We start from the raw sequence: 21,401 nt of genomic DNA, 5'->3' as shown, positions 1-21,401 counted from the left end.
TAAGAAAAATAAATAGTGAAGTAAAGTACTGATACCAGAAAAATCTACTTAAATACAGTAATGAAGTATATGTACTTCATTACTTCCCATCTCTGCTTTTATATTCTATGCTAGTATATTGTATTGAACAATGTATAATACAACATCTGTTCATGGATGGGCATTCTCTAGTAATCAGTAACACATGGCAGACAGTTTAACACGGTCAGTGTAAATAAAAGATACCAAGATTTATCTTTCATGACATTCTCTTTATTCATGACATTCGCTTTATTTATTCAGTCACATGACTATATCTTCTTCTGCCTTGAATCATCATCTTCCTCATTGGGCCTGTGCATGAAGATGGGATCAACATCAATTGTATGTGTTTCTGTGTGTGTGTATGAGTGTGTGCGTGTGAGTGTGTGACTCACCTCTCCTGTTTGTGCTGCCAGTCTCTTCTTCAGCTCAGCGTTCTCCCTCTGGAGGACCTTGTTCTGGAGAAGAGGATCACACTGCCTTAACCCTGCCACAACCCTCTCCTCACCCTGCCTTAACCCTGCCACAACCCTCTCCTCACCCTGCCATAACCCTGCCACAACCCTCTCCTCACCCTGCCACAACCCTCTCCTCACCCTGCCTTAACCCTGCCACAACCCTCTCCTCACCCTGCCACAACCCTCTCCTCACCCTGCCACAACCCTCTCCTCACCCTGCCACAACCCTGCCACAACCCTCTCCTCACCCTGCCACAACCCTCTCCTCACCCTGCCATAACCCTGCCACAACCCTCTCCTCACCCTGCCATAACCCTGCCACAACCCTCTCCTCACCCTGCCACAACCCTCTCCTCACCCTGCCATAACCCTGCCACAACCCTCTTCTAACCCTGCCACAACCCTCTCCTCACCCTGCCACAACCCTCTCCTCACCCTGCCATAACCCTGCCACAACCCTCTTCTAACCCTGCCACAACCCTCTTTTAACCCTGCCATAAGCCTGCCACAACCCTCTTTTAACCCTGCCACAACCCTCTCCTAACCCTGCCATAACCCTCTCCTAACCCTGCCATAACCCTGCCACAACCCTCTCCTAACCCTGCCACAACCCTCTCCTAACCCTGCCATAACCCTCTCCTAACCCTGCCAAAACCCTCTCCTAACCTTGCCATAACCCTGCCACAACCCTCTCCTAACCCTGCCATAACCCTCTCCTAACCCTGCCATAACCCTGCCACAACCCTCTCCTAACCCTGCCACAACCCTCTCCTCACCCTGCCACAACCCTCTCCTCACCCTGCCATAACCCTGCCACAACCCTCTCCTCACCCTGCCACAACCCTCTCCTCACCCTGCCATAACCCTGCCACATCCCTCTTCTAACCCTGCCACAACCCTCTCCTAACCCTGCCATAAGCTGTCCTCCCTGACCAGCCTTCGTCCTCTCTCCTGTAGAGCTGACCAGATCACAATGCCAGGCTCCCTCTGCTCTCTTCTGCTTCTAGAATGACACGTTCTGCTTCTAGAACCACATGCTCTGCTTCTAAAACCACACGTTCTGCTTGTAGAACCACATGCTCTGCTTCTAGAACCACACATTTTGCTTCTAGAACCACACACTCTGGTTCTAGGACCAGCCTTGGGTTCTGGTTCTGGAACCTTAGAGAAGGTTAGGTTAGGGAGGGTTAGGGTGGGTTAGGGTCAGAGAAGATTAGGGTGGGTTAAGGTCAGAGGAAGTTAGGTTAGGAACGGTCAGAGAAGGTTAGGGTGGGTCAGAGAAGGTTAGGGTGGGTCAGAGAAGGTTAGGGTGGGTTAGGGTTAGAGAAGGTTAGGTCAGAGAAGGTTAGGGTGGGGAGGGTTAGAGAAGGTACGGTGGGTTAGGGTTAGAGAAGGTTAGGTTAGGGTCAGAGAAGGTTAGGGTGGGTTAGGGTCAGAGAAGGTTAGGTGGGGAGGGTCAGAGAAGGTTAGGTGGGGAGGGTTAGAGAAGGTTAGGGTGGAGAGGGTTAGAGAAGGTTAGGGTGGAGAGGGTTAGAGAAGGTTAGGGTGGAGAGGGTTAGAGAAGGTTAGGGTGGAGAGGGTTAGAGAAGGTTAGGGTGGAGAGGGTTAGAGAAGGTTAGGGTGGAGAGGGTTAGAGAAGGTTAGGGTGGGGAGGGTTAGAGAAGGTTAGGGTGGGTTAGGGTCAGAGAAGGTTAGGTGGGTTAGAGAAGGTTAGGGTCAGAGAAGGTTAGGTTAGGGTGGGTCAGAGAAGGTTAGGTTAGGGTGGGTCAGAGAAGGTTAGGTTAGGGAGGGTTAGAGAAGGTTAGGTTAGGGAGGGTTAGAGAAGGTTAGGGTGGATTAGAGAAGGTTAGGTCAGAGAAGGTTAGGGTGGATTAGAGAAGGTTAGGTCAGAGAAGGTTAGGTTAGAGAGGGTTAGGTTAGGGTGGATTAGAGAAGGTTAGGGAGGGTTAGAGAAGGTTAGGGTGGATTAGAGAAGGTTAGGGTGGGTTAGGGTTTGACCCACCTTGTGTCTTAGGGCCTCCACAACCAGGTCCCGCCCCCCCGGTATGCTCTGCCTCCTCCGGGAGGCCAGGAAGGCATCTCCTATGACGGACACCAGCAGGGGGGTCTGGGGGGGAGGTCATGGGGAGGTCATCACAAGACTGAATCTATCCGCGGGCAGAATGCTCCCTGTACACTGTAGCTGTTAGCCAGCTCGGCGGGCAGGTGTTATAGCTGGTGGAACAGTGCTGGCGATCAACACTCACAAACTTGCTGCTCTGGAGAAGGTAGCAGTGGTAGGAGTGTGCTGCTGGGTGTCTGGCCACGAAACCCAACACTTTGGGGGAGGAGGGGAGGACGCCACAGAAGGAGACAGAGGGGAGGGGGCATGTATACAGCATGAACTGGGGGGAAGGAGGAGGGAGAGAGGTAGGGAGGGATGGAGGTAGGGAGTAGTGATGGAGGGAGCAGGAGGAGGAGGAATGATGGAGGGAGGGAAGAGGGTAAAGAAGAGACCAGAGGACAAGAAGGTGAAAGACAGAGAAAGAAAGTTATAATCAGTATTTCTGGACTTTATTTCTGGTTTCACACAGCTGGCCACACCCTTCAGACAGAAGACCACCTAACCATCTAACCACACCTATTTTCTGTCTAGCCACACCCCTCACCTTGGATTTGTGCTCCAGGATGTCGATGCTGCTCCCAGACAGGAACAGACACACCTTACTCTTCTTCTGCAGTTTCTCAGTGGAATCTCTCTCTGGAGTCTAAAAAGGAGAGGGTTTGCATATTCCCATCATGTTTGTGTGTGCGTATGTATATGTGTGTATGTATAGTTGTGTGTTTGTGTGTGTATATGTATGTATGTATAGTTGTGTGTTCCCTGAGTTATATTGTTCTGCGCTCTCAAACATTAAAAAGGAACGGTGATTTCCACAATCCATAGCAGTGTGAATGGGTTGCCGAGATTGTTAGCCATTGAGGGATCACCGCTTGTTTGCTGTTGACAGGTTCCGAAGCAGCACGGAATCCAACTCCTGGAGTTTTCGGGGGATCCCGAGGAGTGACGTCATCTAGCGTTGGGGAAGCCGCAGGGCCGGCCCAAGGCATAAGGGTTAGGGTTAAGGCCCCGGCCCTGGGAAGCCGCATCAAGGCATAAGGGTTAGGGTTAAGGCCCCGGCCCTGGGAAGCCGCATCAAGGCATAAGGGTTAGGGTTAAGGCCCCGGCCCTGGGAAGCCGCATCAAGGCATAAGGGTTAGGGTTAAGGCCCCGGCCCTGGGAAGCCGCATCAAGCTAACAGTTCCAGCCACCCGTGGGTGAACCTAAAGACACTGGCCGTGCGTCAAGTTCAAAGTCCGGCTGGGACAAGAGAACTTTCCTCCATCCCTACACCTGGGTGGACTGGTGGTGCAGCCTGACCGATCCAGTCCGTAGTTTGGTCAGGTCCAGATTTCTTTACTTTTGTTCTGACGCTTTTATTTTCTGTTTGTCTGTGTGCCAGCCTGCTTGCCTAGACAGGTGACAGCATTGGGGGTGGGCTAGACAGGTGACAGCATTGGGGGTGGGCTAGACAGGTGACAGCATTGGGGGTGGGCTAGACAGGTGACAGCATTGGGGGTGGGCTAGACAGGTGACAGCATTGGGGGTGGGCTAGACAGGTGACAGCATTGGGGGTGGGGCCTAGACAGGTGACAGCATTGGGGGTGGGGCCTAGACAGGTGACAGCATTGGGGGTGGGCTAGACAGGTGACAGCATTGGGGGTGGGGCCTAGACAGGTGACAGCATTGGGGGTGGGGCCTAGACAGGTGACAGCATTGGGGGTGGGCTAGACAGGTGACAGCATTGGGGGTGGGCTAGACAGGTGACAGCATTGGGGGTGGGGCCTAGACAGGTGACAGCATTGGGGGTGGGCTAGACAGGTGACAGCATTGGGGGTGGGGCCTAGACAGGTGACAGCATTGGGGGTGGGGCCTAGACAGGTGACAGCATTGGGGGTGGGCTAGACAGGTGACAGCATTGGGGGTGGGCTAGACAGGTGACAGCATTGGGGGTGGGCTAGACAGGTGACAGCATTGGGGGTGGGGCCTAGACAGGTGACAGCATTGGGGGTGGGCTAGACAGGTGACAGCATTGGGGGTGGCCTAGACAGGTGACAGCATTGGGGGTGGGCTAGACAGGTGACAGCATTGGGGGTGGGGCCTAGACAGGTGACAGCATTGGGGGTGGGCTAGACAGGTGACAGCATTGGGGGTGGGCTAGACAGGTGACAGCATTGGGGGTGGGCTAGACAGGTGACAGCATTGGGGGTGGGCTAGACAGGTGACAGCATTGGGGGTGGGCTAGACAGGTGACAGCATTGGGGGTGGGGCCTAGACAGGTGACAGCATTGGGGGTGGGCTAGACAGGTGACAGCATTGGGGGTGGCCTAGACAGGTGACAGCATTGGGGGTGGGCTAGACAGGTGACAGCATTGGGGGTGGGCTAGACAGGTGACAGCATTGGGGGTGGGCTAGACAGGTGACAGCATTGGGGGTGGGCTAGACAGGTGACAGCATTGGGGGTGGGCTAGACAGGTGACAGCATTGGGGGTGGGCTAGACAGGTGACAGCATTGGGGGTGGGCTAGACAGGTGACAGCATTGGGGGTGGGCTAGACAGGTGACAGCATTGGGGGTGGGGCCTAGACAGGTGACAGCATTGGGGGTGGGCTAGACAGGTGACAGCATTGGGGGTGGGGCCTAGACAGGTGACAGCATTGGGGGTGGGGCCTAGACAGGTGACAGCATTGGGGGTGGGGCCTAGACAGGTGACAGCATTGGGGGTGGGGCCTAGACAGGTGACAGCATTGGGGGTGGGCTAGACAGGTGACAGCATTGGGGGTGGCCTAGACAGGTGACAGCATTGGGGGTGGGGCCTAGACAGGTGACAGCATTGGGGGTGGGGCCTAGACAGGTGACAGCATTGGGGGTGGGGCCTAGACAGGTGACAGCATTGGGGGTGGGCTAGACAGGTGACAGCATTGGGGGTGGGGCCTAGACAGGTGACAGCATTGGGGGTGGGCTAGACAGGTGACAGCATTGGGGGTGGGGCCTAGACAGGTGACAGCATTGGGGGTGGGCTAGACAGGTGACAGCATTGGGGGTGGGGCCTAGACAGGTGACAGCATTGGGGGTGGGGCCTAGACAGGTGACAGCATTGGGGGTGGGGCCTAGACAGGTGACAGCATTGGGGGTGGGGCCTAGACAGGTGACAGCATTGGGGGTGGGGCCTAGACAGGTGACAGCATTGGGGGTGGGGCCTAGACAGGTGACAGCATTGGGGGTGGGCTAGACAGGTGACAGCATTGGGGGTGGGCTAGACAGGTGACAGCATTGGGGGTGGGGCCTAGACAGGTGACAGCATTGGGGGTGGGGCCTAGACAGGTGACAGCATTGGGGGTGGGCTAGACAGGTGACAGCATTGGGGGTGGGGCCTAGACAGGTGACAGCATTGGGGGTGGGGCCTAGACAGGTGACAGCATTGGGGGTGGGGCCTAGACAGGTGACAGCATTGGGGGTGGGCTAGACAGGTGACAGCATTGGGGGTGGGGCCTAGACAGGTGACAGCATTGGGGGTGGGGCCTAGACAGGTGACAGCATTGGGGGTGGGGCCTAGACAGGTGACAGCATTGGGGGTGGGGCCTAGACAGGTGACAGCATTGGGGGTGGGCTAGACAGGTGACAGCATTGGGGGTGGGGCCTAGACAGGTGACAGCATTGGGGGTGGGGCCTAGACAGGTGACAGCATTGGGGGTGGCCTAGACAGGTGACAGCATTGGGGGTGGGCTAGACAGGTGACAGCATTGGGGGTGGGGCCTAGACAGGTGACAGCATTGGGGGTGGGCTAGACAGGTGACAGCATTGGGGGTGGGCTAGACAGGTGACAGCATTGGGGGTGGGGCCTAGACAGGTGACAGCATTGGGGGTGGGCTAGACAGGTGACAGCATTGGGGGTGGGGCCTAGACAGGTGACAGCATTGGGGGTGGGCTAGACAGGTGACAGCATTGGGGGTGGGCTAGACAGGTGACAGCATTGGGGGTGGGGCCTAGACAGGTGACAGCATTGGGGGTGGGCTAGACAGGTGACAGCATTGGGGGTGGGGCCTAGACAGGTGACAGCATTGGGGGTGGGCTAGACAGGTGACAGCATTGGGGGTGGGGCCTAGACAGGTGACAGCATTGGGGGTGGGCTAGACAGGTGACAGCATTGGGGGTGGGCTAGACAGGTGACAGCATTGGGGGTGGGGCCTAGACAGGTGACAGCATTGGGGGTGGGGCCTAGACAGGTGACAGCATTGGGGGTGGGCTAGACAGGTGACAGCATTGGGGGTGGGCTAGACAGGTGACAGCATTGGGGGTGGGCTAGACAGGTGACAGCATTGGGGGTGGGGCCTAGACAGGTGACAGCATTGGGGGTGGGCTAGACAGGTGACAGCATTGGGGGTGGGCTAGACAGGTGACAGCATTGGGGGTGGGCTAGACAGGTGACAGCATTGGGGGTGGGGCCTAGACAGGTGACAGCATTGGGGGTGGGGCCTAGACAGGTGACAGCATTGGGGGTGGGGCCTAGACAGGTGACAGCATTGGGGGTGGGGCCTAGACAGGTGACAGCATTGGGGGTGGGGCCTAGACAGGTGACAGCATTGGGGGTGGGGCCTAGACAGGTGACAGCATTGGGGGTGGGCTAGACAGGTGACAGCATTGGGGGTGGGGCCTAGACAGGTGACAGCATTGGGGGTGGGGCCTAGACAGGTGACAGCATTGGGGGTGGGGCCTAGACAGGTGACAGCATTGGGGGTGGGGCCTAGACAGGTGACAGCATTGGGGGTGGGCTAGACAGGTGACAGCATTGGGGGTGGGCTAGACAGGTGACAGCATTGGGGGTGGGCCTAGACAGGTGACAGCATTGGGGGTGGGGCCTAGACAGGTGACAGCATTGGGGGTGGGGCCTAGACAGGTGACAGCATTGGGGGTGGGGCCTAGACAGGTGACAGCATTGGGGGTGGGGCCTAGACAGGTGACAGCATTGGGGGTGGGGCCTAGACAGGTGACAGCATTGGGGGTGGGGCTAGACAGGTGACAGCATTGGGGGTGGGCCTAGACAGGTGACAGCATTGGGGGTGGGGCCTAGACAGGTGACAGCATTGGGGGTGGGGCCTAGACAGGTGACAGCATTGGGGGTGGGGCCTAGACAGGTGACAGCATTGGGGGTGGGGCCTAGACAGGTGACAGCATTGGGGGTGGGCCTAGACAGGTGACAGCATTGGGGGTGGGGCCTAGACAGGTGACAGCATTGGGGGTGGGGCCTAGACAGGTGACAGCATTGGGGGTGGGGCCTAGACAGGTGACAGCATTGGGGGTGGGGCCTAGACAGGTGACAGCATTGGGGGTGGGGCCTAGACAGGTGACAGCATTGGGGGTGGGGCCTAGACAGGTGACAGCATTGGGGGTGGGGCCTAGACAGGTGACAGCATTGGGGGTGGGGCCTAGACAGGTGACAGCATTGGGGGTGGGGCCTAGACAGGTGACAGCATTGGGGGTGGGGCCTAGACAGGTGACAGCATTGGGGGTGGGGCCTAGACAGGTGACAGCATTGGGGGTGGGCTAGACAGGTGACAGCATTGGGGGTGGGCTAGACAGGTGACAGCATTGGGGGTGGGGCCTAGACAGGTGACAGCATTGGGGGTGGGGCCTAGACAGGTGACAGCATTGGGGGTGGGCTAGACAGGTGACAGCATTGGGGGTGGGCTAGACAGGTGACAGCATTGGGGGTGGGGCCTAGACAGGTGACAGCATTGGGGGTGGGGCCTAGACAGGTGACAGCATTGGGGGTGGGGCCTAGACAGGTGACAGCATTGGGGGTGGGGCCTAGACAGGTGACAGCATTGGGGGTGGGGCCTAGACAGGTGACAGCATTGGGGGTGGGGCCTAGACAGGTGACAGCATTGGGGGTGGGGCCTAGACAGGTGACAGCATTGGGGGTGGGGCCTAGACAGGTGACAGCATTGGGGGTGGGCTAGACAGGTGACAGCATTGGGGGTGGGGCCTAGACAGGTGACAGCATTGGGGGTGGGCTAGACAGGTGACAGCATTGGGGGTGGGCTAGACAGGTGACAGCATTGGGGGTGGGGCCTAGACAGGTGACAGCATTGGGGGTGGGCTAGACAGGTGACAGCATTGGGGGTGGGCCTAGACAGGTGACAGCATTGGGGGTGGGCTAGACAGGTGACAGCATTGGGGGTGGCCTAGACAGGTGACAGCATTGGGGGTGGGGCCTAGACAGGTGACAGCATTGGGGGTGGGGCCTAGACAGGTGACAGCATTGGGGGTGGCCTAGACAGGTGACAGCATTGGGGGTGGGGCCTAGACAGGTGACAGCATTGGGGGTGGGGCCTAGACAGGTGACAGCATTGGGGGTGGGCTAGACAGGTGACAGCATTGGGGGTGGGGCCTAGACAGGTGACAGCATTGGGGGTGGGCTAGACAGGTGACAGCATTGGGGGTGGGCCTAGACAGGTGACAGCATTGGGGGTGGGCTAGACAGGTGACAGCATTGGGGGTGGGCCTAGACAGGTGACAGCATTGGGGGTGGGGCCTAGACAGGTGACAGCATTGGGGGTGGGGCCTAGACAGGTGACAGCATTGGGGGTGGGGCCTAGACAGGTGACAGCATTGGGGGTGGGCCTAGACAGGTGACAGCATTGGGGGTGGGGCCTAGACAGGTGACAGCATTGGGGGTGGGGCCTAGACAGGTGACAGCATTGGGGGTGGGCTAGACAGGTGACAGCATTGGGGGTGGGCCTAGACAGGTGACAGCATTGGGGGTGGGGCCTAGACAGGTGACAGCATTGGGGGTGGGGCCTAGACAGGTGACAGCATTGGGGGTGGGCCTAGACAGGTGACAGCATTGGGGGTGGGGCCTAGACAGGTGACAGCATTGGGGGTGGGGCCTAGACAGGTGACAGCATTGGGGGTGGGGCCTAGACAGGTGACAGCATTGGGGGTGGGGCCTAGACAGGTGACAGCATTGGGGGTGGGCCTAGACAGGTGACAGCATTGGGGGTGGGCTAGACAGGTGACAGCATTGGGGGTGGGGCCTAGACAGGTGACAGCATTGGGGGTGGGGCCTAGACAGGTGACAGCATTGGGGGTGGGGCCTAGACAGGTGACAGCATTGGGGGTGGGGCCTAGACAGGTGACAGCATTGGGGGTGGGGCCTAGACAGGTGACAGCATTGGGGGTGGGGCCTAGACAGGTGACAGCATTGGGGGTGGGGCCTAGACAGGTGACAGCATTGGGGGTGGGGCCTAGACAGGTGACAGCATTGGGGGTGGGGCCTAGACAGGTGACAGCATTGGGGGTGGGGCCTAGACAGGTGACAGCATTGGGGGTGGGGCCTAGACAGGTGACAGCATTGGGGGTGGGGCCTAGACAGGTGACAGCATTGGGGGTGGGGCCTAGACAGGTGACAGCATTGGGGGTGGGGCCTAGACAGGTGACAGCATTGGGGGTGGGGCCTAGACAGGTGACAGCATTGGGGGTGGGCCTAGACAGGTGACAGCATTGGGGGTGGGGCCTAGACAGGTGACAGCATTGGGGGTGGGGCCTAGACAGGTGACAGCATTGGGGGTGGGGCCTAGACAGGTGACAGCATTGGGGGTGGGGCCTAGACAGGTGACAGCATTGGGGGTGGGGCCTAGACAGGTGACAGCATTGGGGGTGGGGCCTAGACAGGTGACAGCATTGGGGGTGGGGCCTAGACAGGTGACAGCATTGGGGGTGGGCTAGACAGGTGACAGCATTGGGGGTGGGGCCTAGACAGGTGACAGCATTGGGGGTGGGCCTAGACAGGTGACAGCATTGGGGGTGGGGCCTAGACAGGTGACAGCATTGGGGGTGGGGCCTAGACAGGTGACAGCATTGGGGGTGGGGCCTAGACAGGTGACAGCATTGGGGGTGGGCTAGACAGGTGACAGCATTGGGGGTGGGCTAGACAGGTGACAGCATTGGGGGTGGGGCCTAGACAGGTGACAGCATTGGGGGTGGGGCCTAGACAGGTGACAGCATTGGGGGTGGGCTAGACAGGTGACAGCATTGGGGGTGGGGCCTAGACAGGTGACAGCATTGGGGGTGGGGCTAGACAGGTGACAGCATTGGGGGTGGGGCCTAGACAGGTGACAGCATTGGGGGTGGGCTAGACAGGTGACAGCATTGGGGGTGGGCTAGACAGGTGACAGCATTGGGGGTGGGCTAGACAGGTGACAGCATTGGGGGTGGGCTAGACAGGTGACAGCATTGGGGGTGGGCTAGACAGGTGACAGCATTGGGGGTGGGCTAGACAGGTGACAGCATTGGGGGTGGGCTAGACAGGTGACAGCATTGGGGGTGGGGCCTAGACAGGTGACAGCATTGGGGGTGGGCTAGACAGGTGACAGCATTGGGGGTGGGCTAGACAGGTGACAGCATTGGGGGTGGGCTAGACAGGTGACAGCATTGGGGGTGGGGCCTAGACAGGTGACAGCATTGGGGTTGGGGCCTAGACAGGTGACAGCATTGGGGGTGGGGCCTAGACAGGTGACAGCATTGGGGGTGGGGCTAGACAGGTGACAGCATTGGGGGTGGGCTAGACAGGTGACAGCATTGGGGGTGGGGCCTAGACAGGTGACAGCATTGGGGGTGGCCTAGACAGGTGACAGCATTGGGGGTGGGGCCTAGACAGGTGACAGCATTGGGGGTGGGCTAGACAGGTGACAGCATTGGGGGTGGGCTAGACAGGTGACAGCATTGGGGGTGGGGCCTAGACAGGTGACAGCATTGGGGGTGGGGCCTAGACAGGTGACAGCATTGGGGGTGGGGCCTAGACAGGTGACAGCATTGGGGGTGGGCCTAGACAGGTGACAGCATTGGGGTGGGGCCTAGACAGGTGACAGCATTGGGGGTGGGGCCTAGACAGGTGACAGCATTGGGGGTGGGCTAGACAGGTGACAGCATTGGGGGTGGGCTAGACAGGTGACAGCATTGGGGGTGGGCCTAGACAGGTGACAGCATTGGGGGTGGGCCTAGACAGGTGACAGCATTGGGGGTGGGCTAGACAGGTGACAGCATTGGGGGTGGGGCCTAGACAGGTGACAGCATTGGGGGTGGGGCCTAGACAGGTGACAGCATTGGGGGTGGGCCTAGACAGGTGACAGCATTGGGGGTGGGCCTAGACAGGTGACAGCATTGGGGGTGGGGCCTAGACAGGTGACAGCATTGGGGGTGGGGCCTAGACAGGTGACAGCATTGGGGGTGGGGCCTAGACAGGTGACAGCATTGGGGGTGGGCCTAGACAGGTGACAGCATTGGGGGTGGGGCCTAGACAGGTGACAGCATTGGGGGTGGGCTAGACAGGTGACAGCATTGGGGGTGGGCTAGACAGGTGACAGCATTGGGGGTGGGCCTAGACAGGTGACAGCATTGGGGGTGGGCCTAGACAGGTGACAGCATTGGGGGTGGGCTAGACAGGTGACAGCATTGGGGGTGGGCTAGACAGGTGACAGCATTGGGGGTGGGGCCTAGACAGGTGACAGCATTGGGGGTGGGGCCTAGACAGGTGACAGCATTGGGGGTGGGGCCTAGACAGGTGACAGCATTGGGGGTGGGCCTAGACAGGTGACAGCATTGGGGGTGGGGCCTAGACAGGTGACAGCATTGGGGGTGGGCTAGACAGGTGACAGCATTGGGGGTGGGGCTAGACAGGTGACAGCATTGGGGGTGGGGCCTAGACAGGTGACAGCATTGGGGGTGGGCTAGACAGGTGACAGCATTGGGGGTGGGCTAGACAGGTGACAGCATTGGGGGTGGGCAAGACAGGTGACAGCATTGGGGGTGGGGCCTAGACAGGTGACAGCATTGGGGGTGGGCTAGACAGGTGACAGCATTGGGGGTGGGGCCTAGACAGGTGACAGCATTGGTGGTGTGGGCCTAGACAGGTGACAGCATTGGGGTGGGCTAGACAGGTGACAGCATTGGGGGTGGGGCCTAGACAGGTGACAGCATTGGGGGGTGGGGCCTAGACAGGTGACAGCATTGGGCATGTGGGGGTGGGGCCTAGACAGGTGACAGCATTGGGGGTGGGCTAGACAGGTGACAGCATTGGGGGTGGGCTAGACAGGTGACAGCATTGGGGGTGGGCTAGACAGGTGACAGCATTGGGGGTGGGCTAGACAGGTGACAGCATTGGGGGTGGGGCCTAGACAGGTGACAGCATTGGGGGTGGGCTAGACAGGTGACAGCATTGGGGGTGGGCTAGACAGGTGACAGCATTGGGGGTGGGGCCTAGACAGGTGACAGCATTGGGGGTGGGGCCTAGACAGGTGACAGCATTGGGGGTGGGCTAGACAGGTGACAGCATTGGGGGTGGGCTAGACAGGTGACAGCATTGGGGGTGGGCTAGACAGGTGACAGCATTGGGGGTGGGGCCTAGACAGGTGACAGCATTGGGGGTGGGCTAGACAGGTGACAGCATTGGGGGTGGGGCCTAGACAGGTGACAGCATTGGGGGTGGGCTAGACAGGTGACAGCATTGGGGGTGGGCTAGACAGGTGACAGCATTGGGGGTGGGCTAGACAGGTGACAGCATTGGGGGTGGGGCCTAGACAGGTGACAGCATTGGGGGTGGGGCCTAGACAGGTGACAGCATTGGGGGTGGGGCCTAGACAGGTGACAGCATTGGGGGTGGGGCCTAGACAGGTGACAGCATTGGGGGTGGGCTAGACAGGTGACAGCATTGGGGGTGGGCTAGACAGGTGACAGCATTGGGGGTGGCCTAGACAGGTGACAGCATTGGGGGTGGGGCCTAGACAGGTGACAGCATTGGGGGTGGGGCCTAGACAGGTGACAGCATTGGGGGTGGGGCCTAGACAGGTGACAGCATTGGGGGTGGGCTAGACAGGTGACAGCATTGGGGGTGGGGCCTAGACAGGTGACAGCATTGGGGGTGGGCTAGACAGGTGACAGCATTGGGGGTGGGCTAGACAGGTGACAGCATTGGGGGTGGGCTAGACAGGTGACAGCATTGGGGGTGGGCTAGACAGGTGACAGCATTGGGGGTGGGCTAGACAGGTGACAGCATTGGGGGTGGGCTAGACAGGTGACAGCATTGGGGGTGGGCTAGACAGGTGACAGCATTGGGGGTGGGGCCTAGACAGGTGACAGCATTGGGGGTGGGCTAGACAGGTGACAGCATTGGGGGTGGGCTAGACAGGTGACAGCATTGGGGGTGGGGCCTAGACAGGTGACAGCATTGGGGGTGGGGCCTAGACAGGTGACAGCATTGGGGGTGGGCTAGACAGGTGACAGCATTGGGGGTGGGCTAGACAGGTGACAGCATTGGGGGTGGGCTTTATGGGAGTTGCAGGTAGAGGCTTGTTGGTCCTTATGTGCACGTGTGAAGCTTGAAATGCTGCGTGCTATTTGTGTGTAGCTATCTGCATTATTGAGTGCCTATACGATTCCATCAATCCTGTGTGCGGGTTAGACTTAAATGCCCGGTGAAACCTTTGCTGTGTGACGTTTTGGTGTGCCATATTTCACCCTAGTTGTAAAGACCTAGCCTTTCTGTGTGACCACCTTTAGCCCTCCGCTAAACCTGATTGGTAATCCAGGGGTGTTTTATGAATTGAAATAAAAGTGTAATTATTTTTCTAAACAAAAAAAACCCTGTCTCTGTTGTCGTGTGTCCTGGTTCGCTCGTCAGGTTCGGCGACATGTGTGTGTTTTATGTATGTATGTGTGTGTATATGTATGTATGTGTGTGTGTGTGTGTGTGTATATGTATGTATAGTTGTGTGTGTGTATCAGTGGCGATTTCTTTAAGACTGCAAGGGAAACTCGGCTTCCCCTAAAATGTCAACAAATTAATGGTCAAATATTAACTATTGTGTTAACATTTTAAATGCGTTAGAACATGTTCATCTCGAAGACGAGTTTGTTCAGCTACATATAGCAGGTCGACTGACTCGATTTCCTATTTTCTCGTAGCGTCACAGTGCATGTCCCTGTTGTCGCCTGGGGTCCAAGGACTTCAATGGGTCTGCTTTGAACAGTTTTTTTCAGTGCTTCGAAACTATACGGTCATTGGATAAACGCTGCGATTATGTCCCGCCCACGGACGCTCGGCGTCTCTGGGGGTGAATGGAGGAGTGGGCTGGCCTGGACACTGGGCTTCTGCGTGGGGCATTGGAGGGTCTGTCGAAAGACTGCATCTCCTTTTGATTGACAGCGATTTAGTACTATAAATAGTCGCCGAAGCTATTCCAGCTCAGTCCCTTCGCGGATTTTGCAAGTGTAGTCGAAAGACAAACTGCTGCAACCTATTTCTTGGTATTTGCTTGGCAAAATTGCTATCCAATTTTCATCATACATTTCATACAATTATACACCACATTCCTTGTTTCAGTTTAACCTAATTCCCACATTTCCTCCTTCGAGTTTAATATTGTTTCGTTAGATCGTTCGTTCATTTCTTCATACAGTAGGCTATGCTAGTGTCGTAGGGGTGAACTAGCCAAATAAATGGAAACATTTTATGATGTAGGCCGAAAATGAGCTTCCCCTCTTTGAAAGACCAGCATCCGCCACTGGTGTGTATGTATAGTTGTGTGTGTGTGTATGTATGTTTAGTTGTGTGTGTGTATATATATATGTGTGTGTAAACAGAGGGCACCGTCAGGCTGTGCCACGCCTCAGTCAGGATCTGCATTCCATCCGGTCGGAACACCTCCACACGCCCTAGGAACTACACACACACACTAATAAACAGCTGCTTGGATTTACTCAGAATCTCTACTAATGTTTCCTTGTGAGTAGAGTGACTCATGATGTTCTCACCTTCACAGAGAACGAGATCTCATTATCCTCATCAGACACGTCGCTCATCTTCTCTCTTCAGAGGAGCCTGGACCAGACCAGCACAACAGCTATTATAACCAGCACAGCCTCATCAGTAATTAGTACAAAACTAAAAATAATGTTTTACCTGGTGAATTATGGTCATTTTGAAAGAAAAACTAATTCAAATGACCACCACAACCCTAACTCTACCAATGGTGTTTAGTGATGTCTCGAACAGCAGACCAACAGAGTAGGCATGGGCCGGTATCAGATTTTGACGGTATAACCTTGAGAAAAAATACCACGGTTTCATGTTATCGCGATATTGCATATTACAGATCAAAAATATTTTTTACACAATATAGTTTATTTTTAAGCAACATATAAACAATTTGAACAGCAGTCAACATGTCAAGTTAAATAGTTCAATTCTTGGTTGATTTGTTTTTTGTAAAAAGAACAATACATAATTCTTGTTTTAAGTTAACTTATACACACAGACGATGGAAGACTTAAATAAAAGTATATAGGCTACGTGAAACCAGCTAAATGTAGGCCCTAATTTTTGTACTACATCACAGAAATGTAGTAGCAGGGCTCTCAAATTTTATCAAGTTTGGCGTGCGATTACCATAGGCTACTATGTTTCTTATTGTCTGTTTTTTAACACTGTATAACTGGAGACAACTATCAACTCCGCAGAAATGTAGGTTTCTTAGCGTGAGAAATGGTTGAAATGTGTGAGTTTCACAGCAAAAGCGTGAGATTGTAGAGACCTGTAGTAGGCTAATCTGCTCTTCCCCAGAAAAATATTTTTCTATGGCTCTGGTGTAACGTAGGCTAACGTGAAACTAGCTGATGCTAGCTAAGCTAGTTAATTAGCCGTGTTATTTGCCTTAGTCGGTAGCATTCTAAAAGTAGCCTACTGTTTCAAGTTTATTTCACCAGTGCTAAACACGCCAACTCTCTTAACTTGTTGCAACCGGAGGGTTACTTTTCTCCGTTGTGAAAAACCTGATGGATTCCCAGTAGCGGTTAGAACCGAAACTGTACTGTACTGTAGCGAGTGGTACGTGACAGTGGAGCGAGTGGTACGTGACAGTAGCTAGTGGTACATGCCAGTGCCTCCGCTGGCACGTGACGTGACAGTGGCTAGTGGTACGTGCCAGTGCCTCCACTGGTACGTGACAGTAGCTAGTGGTACATGCCAGTGCCTCTACTGGCACCTAGTGGTACGTGCCAGTGGAGCTAGTGGTACATGACAGTAGCTAGTGGTACCTGACAGCGCTATGGAAGAAAATCGTTACCAAAATGCAAATGCATTTCCAGAAATGCATTTGCATTTTAAGAATGTGGCTGCATTATTTGACTCAAATGAAATTAGTAATCAATCATCCTATTTGCATTTTAATTTTCTTCTTCAAGAGTGCTCAATCTTTCACTTAATTAAAATGAAAAAGAAATAGACATTTGAGATTTAATTTTCAAAATATGCACCAACAAATAGATACCAAAATTCAATTTGAAATGTATTTCAAATTGAATTTTGGTATCTATTTGGTATTCATTTTAAGAACGTGGCTGCAAAATCGTGACCACAATTCAAATTCAAATGCATTTCCAGAAATGCATTTTCATTTTAAGAACGTGGCTGCAAAATCGTGACCACAATTCATTTTCAGAAATGCAAAATGAACGAAAAAGCATTCTGAGCGGCGCAGCAGAGTGACGTCAGTAGCCGCTCTTCTTCAGCTCCCTGCTGACCGAGCTACCCATCTTGTTCGGTAGGGGGCGGTGTGCACATCTGCATTGCATTACATTGCAAATGTGCCGGGAAATTGATTGAATTGCCGGGTCTTTAGAGGACGCATCACAGACTGAGCAACTTGATGTCAAACAATGACTAAAACAGTGGCAGAGCTACTATTAATGTGTAAATCTGTGACGGGAGAGTATGCAGCCAAGCTCTCTATGACTTGTTCTACTCGGTCACGGGCATCAGACTCAGATATATTATTAGATTCTACCTGTTCAGCTAATTCTAACAGTGTTTGCACAATTTGAGGGAGCACCATGGTCTGTGATGCGTCCTCTAAAGCAGCGGTCCCCAACCTTTTTTGCGCCACGGACCGCTTTCATGTAAGACTTATTTTCACGGACCGGCAGGGACGGACTGGGAGGAAAGAAGCCCTGGACAGCTGCGCTGCTAATGCATGTACATTCTGGGTTTGATGTGATCCTAGTTAGTGACTTCCACACCTAATGCGAGCGTGCGGAGCGCGCGGAGAAAAATAGTTTAGCTGATTTGAGCGAAAAATAGTTTTGGGAGTTTTATGTAAAATAAACAGCCGTTTTTTCAATTCAATTGACAAAACCATGTCTAGTGAATATGATGTATTTTTGTCTCAATTTTTCAGTCCCATCTTTAAGTTTCTTAGCCGTTATATTGTTACTAGCTAGCTTTCGATGTCAGTCCCACTGTTGTGTGTGACTATAAGCTACGACAGTGACACCCGAAGTGCGTTCCTTATATCCAGTTTAGGCCTATTCCATAATTTTGTTTGATTGCTGTCACGGCAGAAAATCCCGCTTGATGTTGGAAATGGAAGCAGGGTTTTCAGTGCTTTAGTGGCGATCTCAGGATAGCCTTCATCCAAAACACAGATAGAGTTGTTGTCTCAAACAGGCTCCATTGAGTGGTAACTATCACTTGTCATGTGTCAAGAGGAAGAGACGCGCATGATACCGCTCAATAAAGCCCACAAACTTGCTAAAAAATGAATAAACACGTCTTTGCAGAGCTTTTTTGCTCAGGGGAAAAGGCCCGCGGAGAAGGAGAGAATCAGGTCATTTTTCAGAATAAAACGTCTTTCAGACTCTGATAATCAATTAAAAGGAAATAATGTTATTAATTCTTTTTTGTGCGGCCCGGTACGAAATGACCCACGGACCGGTATCGGTCCGCGGACCGGTGGGCACCGGTTGGGGTACGCTGCTCTAAAGACCCGGCAATTCAATCAATTTTCCGGCACATTTGCAATGTAATGCAATGCAGATGTGCACACCGCCCCCTACCGAACAAGATGGGTAGCTCGGTCAGCAGGGAGCTGAAGAAGAGCGGCTACTGACGTCACTCTGCTGCGCCGCTCAGAATGCTTTTTCGTTCATTTTGCATTTCTGAAAATGAATTTGAATTGTGGTCACGCATTTGCTAATGCTTCAGTGAAATAGTAGACTACTGTTTCCGAAAGTAGATGTACTTCCTTAATAATATCATCTTATATTGTACATTACACATCACAATTGTGTGTCATATCACAAAGTAAAATGAGTAAATAGTTATCACCCTGGCCTCTTTGCTTGTGGCGTTTCTGTAGCTGCCTTGCAGTAAAGCTATAGTTAGCCTAGCTATCCCCCAAGTTAACAGATGCGAAACGAATGTTCTGCCAAAGGTAGTCACGCGTGTTTTCGTGACGTTAGTGACGTAAGTAACGTCAGTGACTGTGGCTAGCAAATTAGCCACAGTTAGCTTCACTTTTCGCCACAAAAACTTAACTTGAACCTAAACCATGCAACGGAACGTAAATTCCAATAGAAGCAACTCAATCGCTACCAAGACGAAGACTATGTAGGCCAAATATTGACTGAGTTTTAGGGGGGCAAAAATAAAAATATATATGTGAGAGAACAAAGGTTGTGCTCTCGCCGAAGGCTTGAGCACACCCAACTAAAAACTCTCTTGGATACAAATCTGTTTAAATCACCCCGATATCTTTATCACAACTGAAGTTACATCATTTTAAAGTCGACCTGTGTCAAAAAGTGATATGGGAGAAAATCCTTTTGTTCGTAATGACGTTGTGAATGTAAATGTCAGTTTAAGTATAGGCTACATTAATAACTTCTCAGCAAGTTATTTCATTGATCAGTTGTTATGGGCTGCTGCAGCACTAAAAAGAGCAGGCAAACTAAGCATTTGATTTGACATGGCTTGAAAATCTTGCTAGCTGACATGTCCAAAAACCGTTGAAATTAATAGTTTTTCATAAGTAATCATATACTTTGAGTACATTACAATTAAGTTTAGGGTGTTAACTATACAAAACATCAAAAATCTCAATTTGACAGAAAACGATTTTCGATCTTTTATGGCTTATAGCCAACAATGAGCGGCCGCGACATCCACGGGTTTCCGCAGGCCGCCACACATACTTAAACAATTCTATTCTAAAATGGCCGCGGGGCAGTTAGGCTACATTTACATTTATTCATTTAGCAGACGCTTTTATCCAAAGCGACTTCCAAGAGAGAGCTTTACAAAGTGCATAGGTCACTGATCATAACAACGAGATAGCCACAAAACATTGCGAGTAGCCAAAACATGAAGCACACATTGTGAACAACCAAAGTAAGTGCCAAAGGGAAGAACCATAAGAGCATGTAGTTAAACAAGTTACAATTAAACAACATGAACTGCTATAAGTGCAAGTGTACCTGTGGAAAAAAAAATGACAGTAAACAAAAGCTGCAAGTCACCCAATGCAACTGCCACAAGACACTTGCGTACCACTATCAACAGAACAGTAACTGTCATGTACCAGTGGAGGCGCTGTCACGTACCACTAGCTACTGTCATGTACCAGCGGAGGCACTGGCATGTACCACTAGCTACTGTCACGTACCACTCGCTCCATTGGCACGTACCACTAGCTACAGTACAGTACAGTTTCGGTTCTAACTGCCTCTCTGGATTCCTGCACTTTCCGTCTTTGACGAGACATTGTAAACAGCTCACACCGCAGCAACGTTATAAGGAGAAAATTAGAGAGGTATTGAAACCCTGACTTTTTCAAACCGCGGTATACCTTGAAACCGGCCCATGCCTAAGGAGGAGAGAGGAGAGGAAGAGGAGGAGAGGCGGAAGGGAGAGGAGGAGGTGGAGGCGGAGGAGGAAGGGAGGGAAAGCAGAGGTAAACAGAAAGACTGGAACAACAGATGGTTTATACATCACTTCCCTCAGGGGAGACCTGCCCTGGCACACTTCTGTGTATTCATATCTCTCTCTCCCTCTATCCCGCTCTCCCTCTATCCCCCTCCCCCTCCCCCTCCCTCTGTCAGGGTAACAAGGGTAAAACAGGAGTGATCATGGCTGCCTACATGCACTACAGCAAGATCTCAGCAGGGTAAGTCCAGCCAGCCGACTCCTTGAAACCGTGACTTTTTCAAACTGCGGTAACCGGTCCATGCCTACAATCGCTAGTGCTAACAGGTTTAGCAGCTGTGTACTGGAATACCGTGTGTTAATGCATCGATAAGAGTTTAGAGGTCATTGCAATTGCCTTTCTTTTGAGACTTTTCACTAACCCTACTTCACCACATAAAAACCTATTTTTCATTTTTGAATCTGTTCATCAATGTAACACATTCAGCAAAGATAAGTGATTGTTTCCAGGTTCCTGGGGGTGTTGGAGACAATTGAATAACACATAACAAACACCCCCCTCTCTCTCACACATACACAAACTCACTCATACACTCTCACACATACACACACCCACCCTCTCTCTCACTCTCCCCTCCTCACTCTCTCTCACTCTCACCCCTCCTCACTCTCTCTCACTCTCCCCTCCTCACTCTCTCTCACTCTCTCCCCTCCTCACTCTCTCTCACTCTCTCCCCTCCTCACTCTCTCTCACTCTCTCCCCTCCTCACTCTCTCTCACTCTCCCCTCCTCACTCTCTCTCTCTCCCACCCCTCCTCACTCTCTCTCACTCTCCCCTCCTCACTCTCTCTCACTCTCCCCTCCTCACTCTCTCTCTCACCCACCTGTCGGTTCCAGCTGGTAGGATTGTCCTTCCTGTTCGTCACTCGGTAGCTGTTGATAAATCAACTTGCATAGTCTTCATTTAGCAAACGCTTTAATCCGAAACTACACATAAATAGCTCATAAAGAAAGTACAGATCATAGTAGTAACAGTATTTTAGTGGTAAGAGTGTATTTCCAAACACAGTTCAAAACAACCGAACCAT

General features: G+C 53.5%; 1 protein-coding gene and 1 long non-coding RNA gene across 3 annotated transcripts; one reads left to right on the top strand and one right to left on the bottom strand.

Annotated features, from left to right (window-relative positions):
• Positions 1-275: 275 nt before the first annotated feature.
• On the bottom strand, positions 276-21,386 carry LOC134019494 (PTB domain-containing engulfment adapter protein 1-like). Of its 2 annotated transcripts, none has more exons than XM_062460440.1 (8): positions 21,198-21,386; positions 15,369-15,435; positions 15,205-15,276; positions 3,128-3,226; positions 2,726-2,863; positions 2,482-2,586; positions 417-479; positions 276-333 (listed from the first exon to the last, which is right to left on the bottom strand). In XM_062460440.1, the coding sequence occupies exons 2-8, from the start codon at positions 15,414-15,416 to the stop codon at positions 325-327; spliced, it is 534 nt and encodes a 177-aa protein (XP_062316424.1). In that variant the 5' UTR covers positions 15,417-15,435; positions 21,198-21,386; the 3' UTR covers positions 276-324. The 2 variants fall into 2 exon arrangements, with proteins under 2 accessions (XP_062316424.1, XP_062316425.1); XM_062460441.1 differs by lacking the exon at positions 21,198-21,386 and adding an exon at positions 15,517-15,651.
• LOC134019495 (uncharacterized) lies at positions 2,943-14,139 on the top strand. Its single transcript, XR_009930024.1, has 3 exons — positions 2,943-3,579; positions 3,727-3,978; positions 13,860-14,139. It is a non-coding gene; the product is annotated as an uncharacterized LOC134019495 (long non-coding RNA).
• Positions 21,387-21,401: the final 15 nt, after the last annotated feature.

Source organism: Osmerus eperlanus, chromosome 4, assembly GCF_963692335.1.
Source record: "Osmerus eperlanus chromosome 4, fOsmEpe2.1, whole genome shotgun sequence".
Taxonomy (NCBI): domain Eukaryota; kingdom Metazoa; phylum Chordata; class Actinopteri; order Osmeriformes; family Osmeridae; genus Osmerus; species Osmerus eperlanus.
Note: the sequence above shows the minus strand (reverse complement) of the source record. Positions and strands in the feature narration are given on the sequence as shown.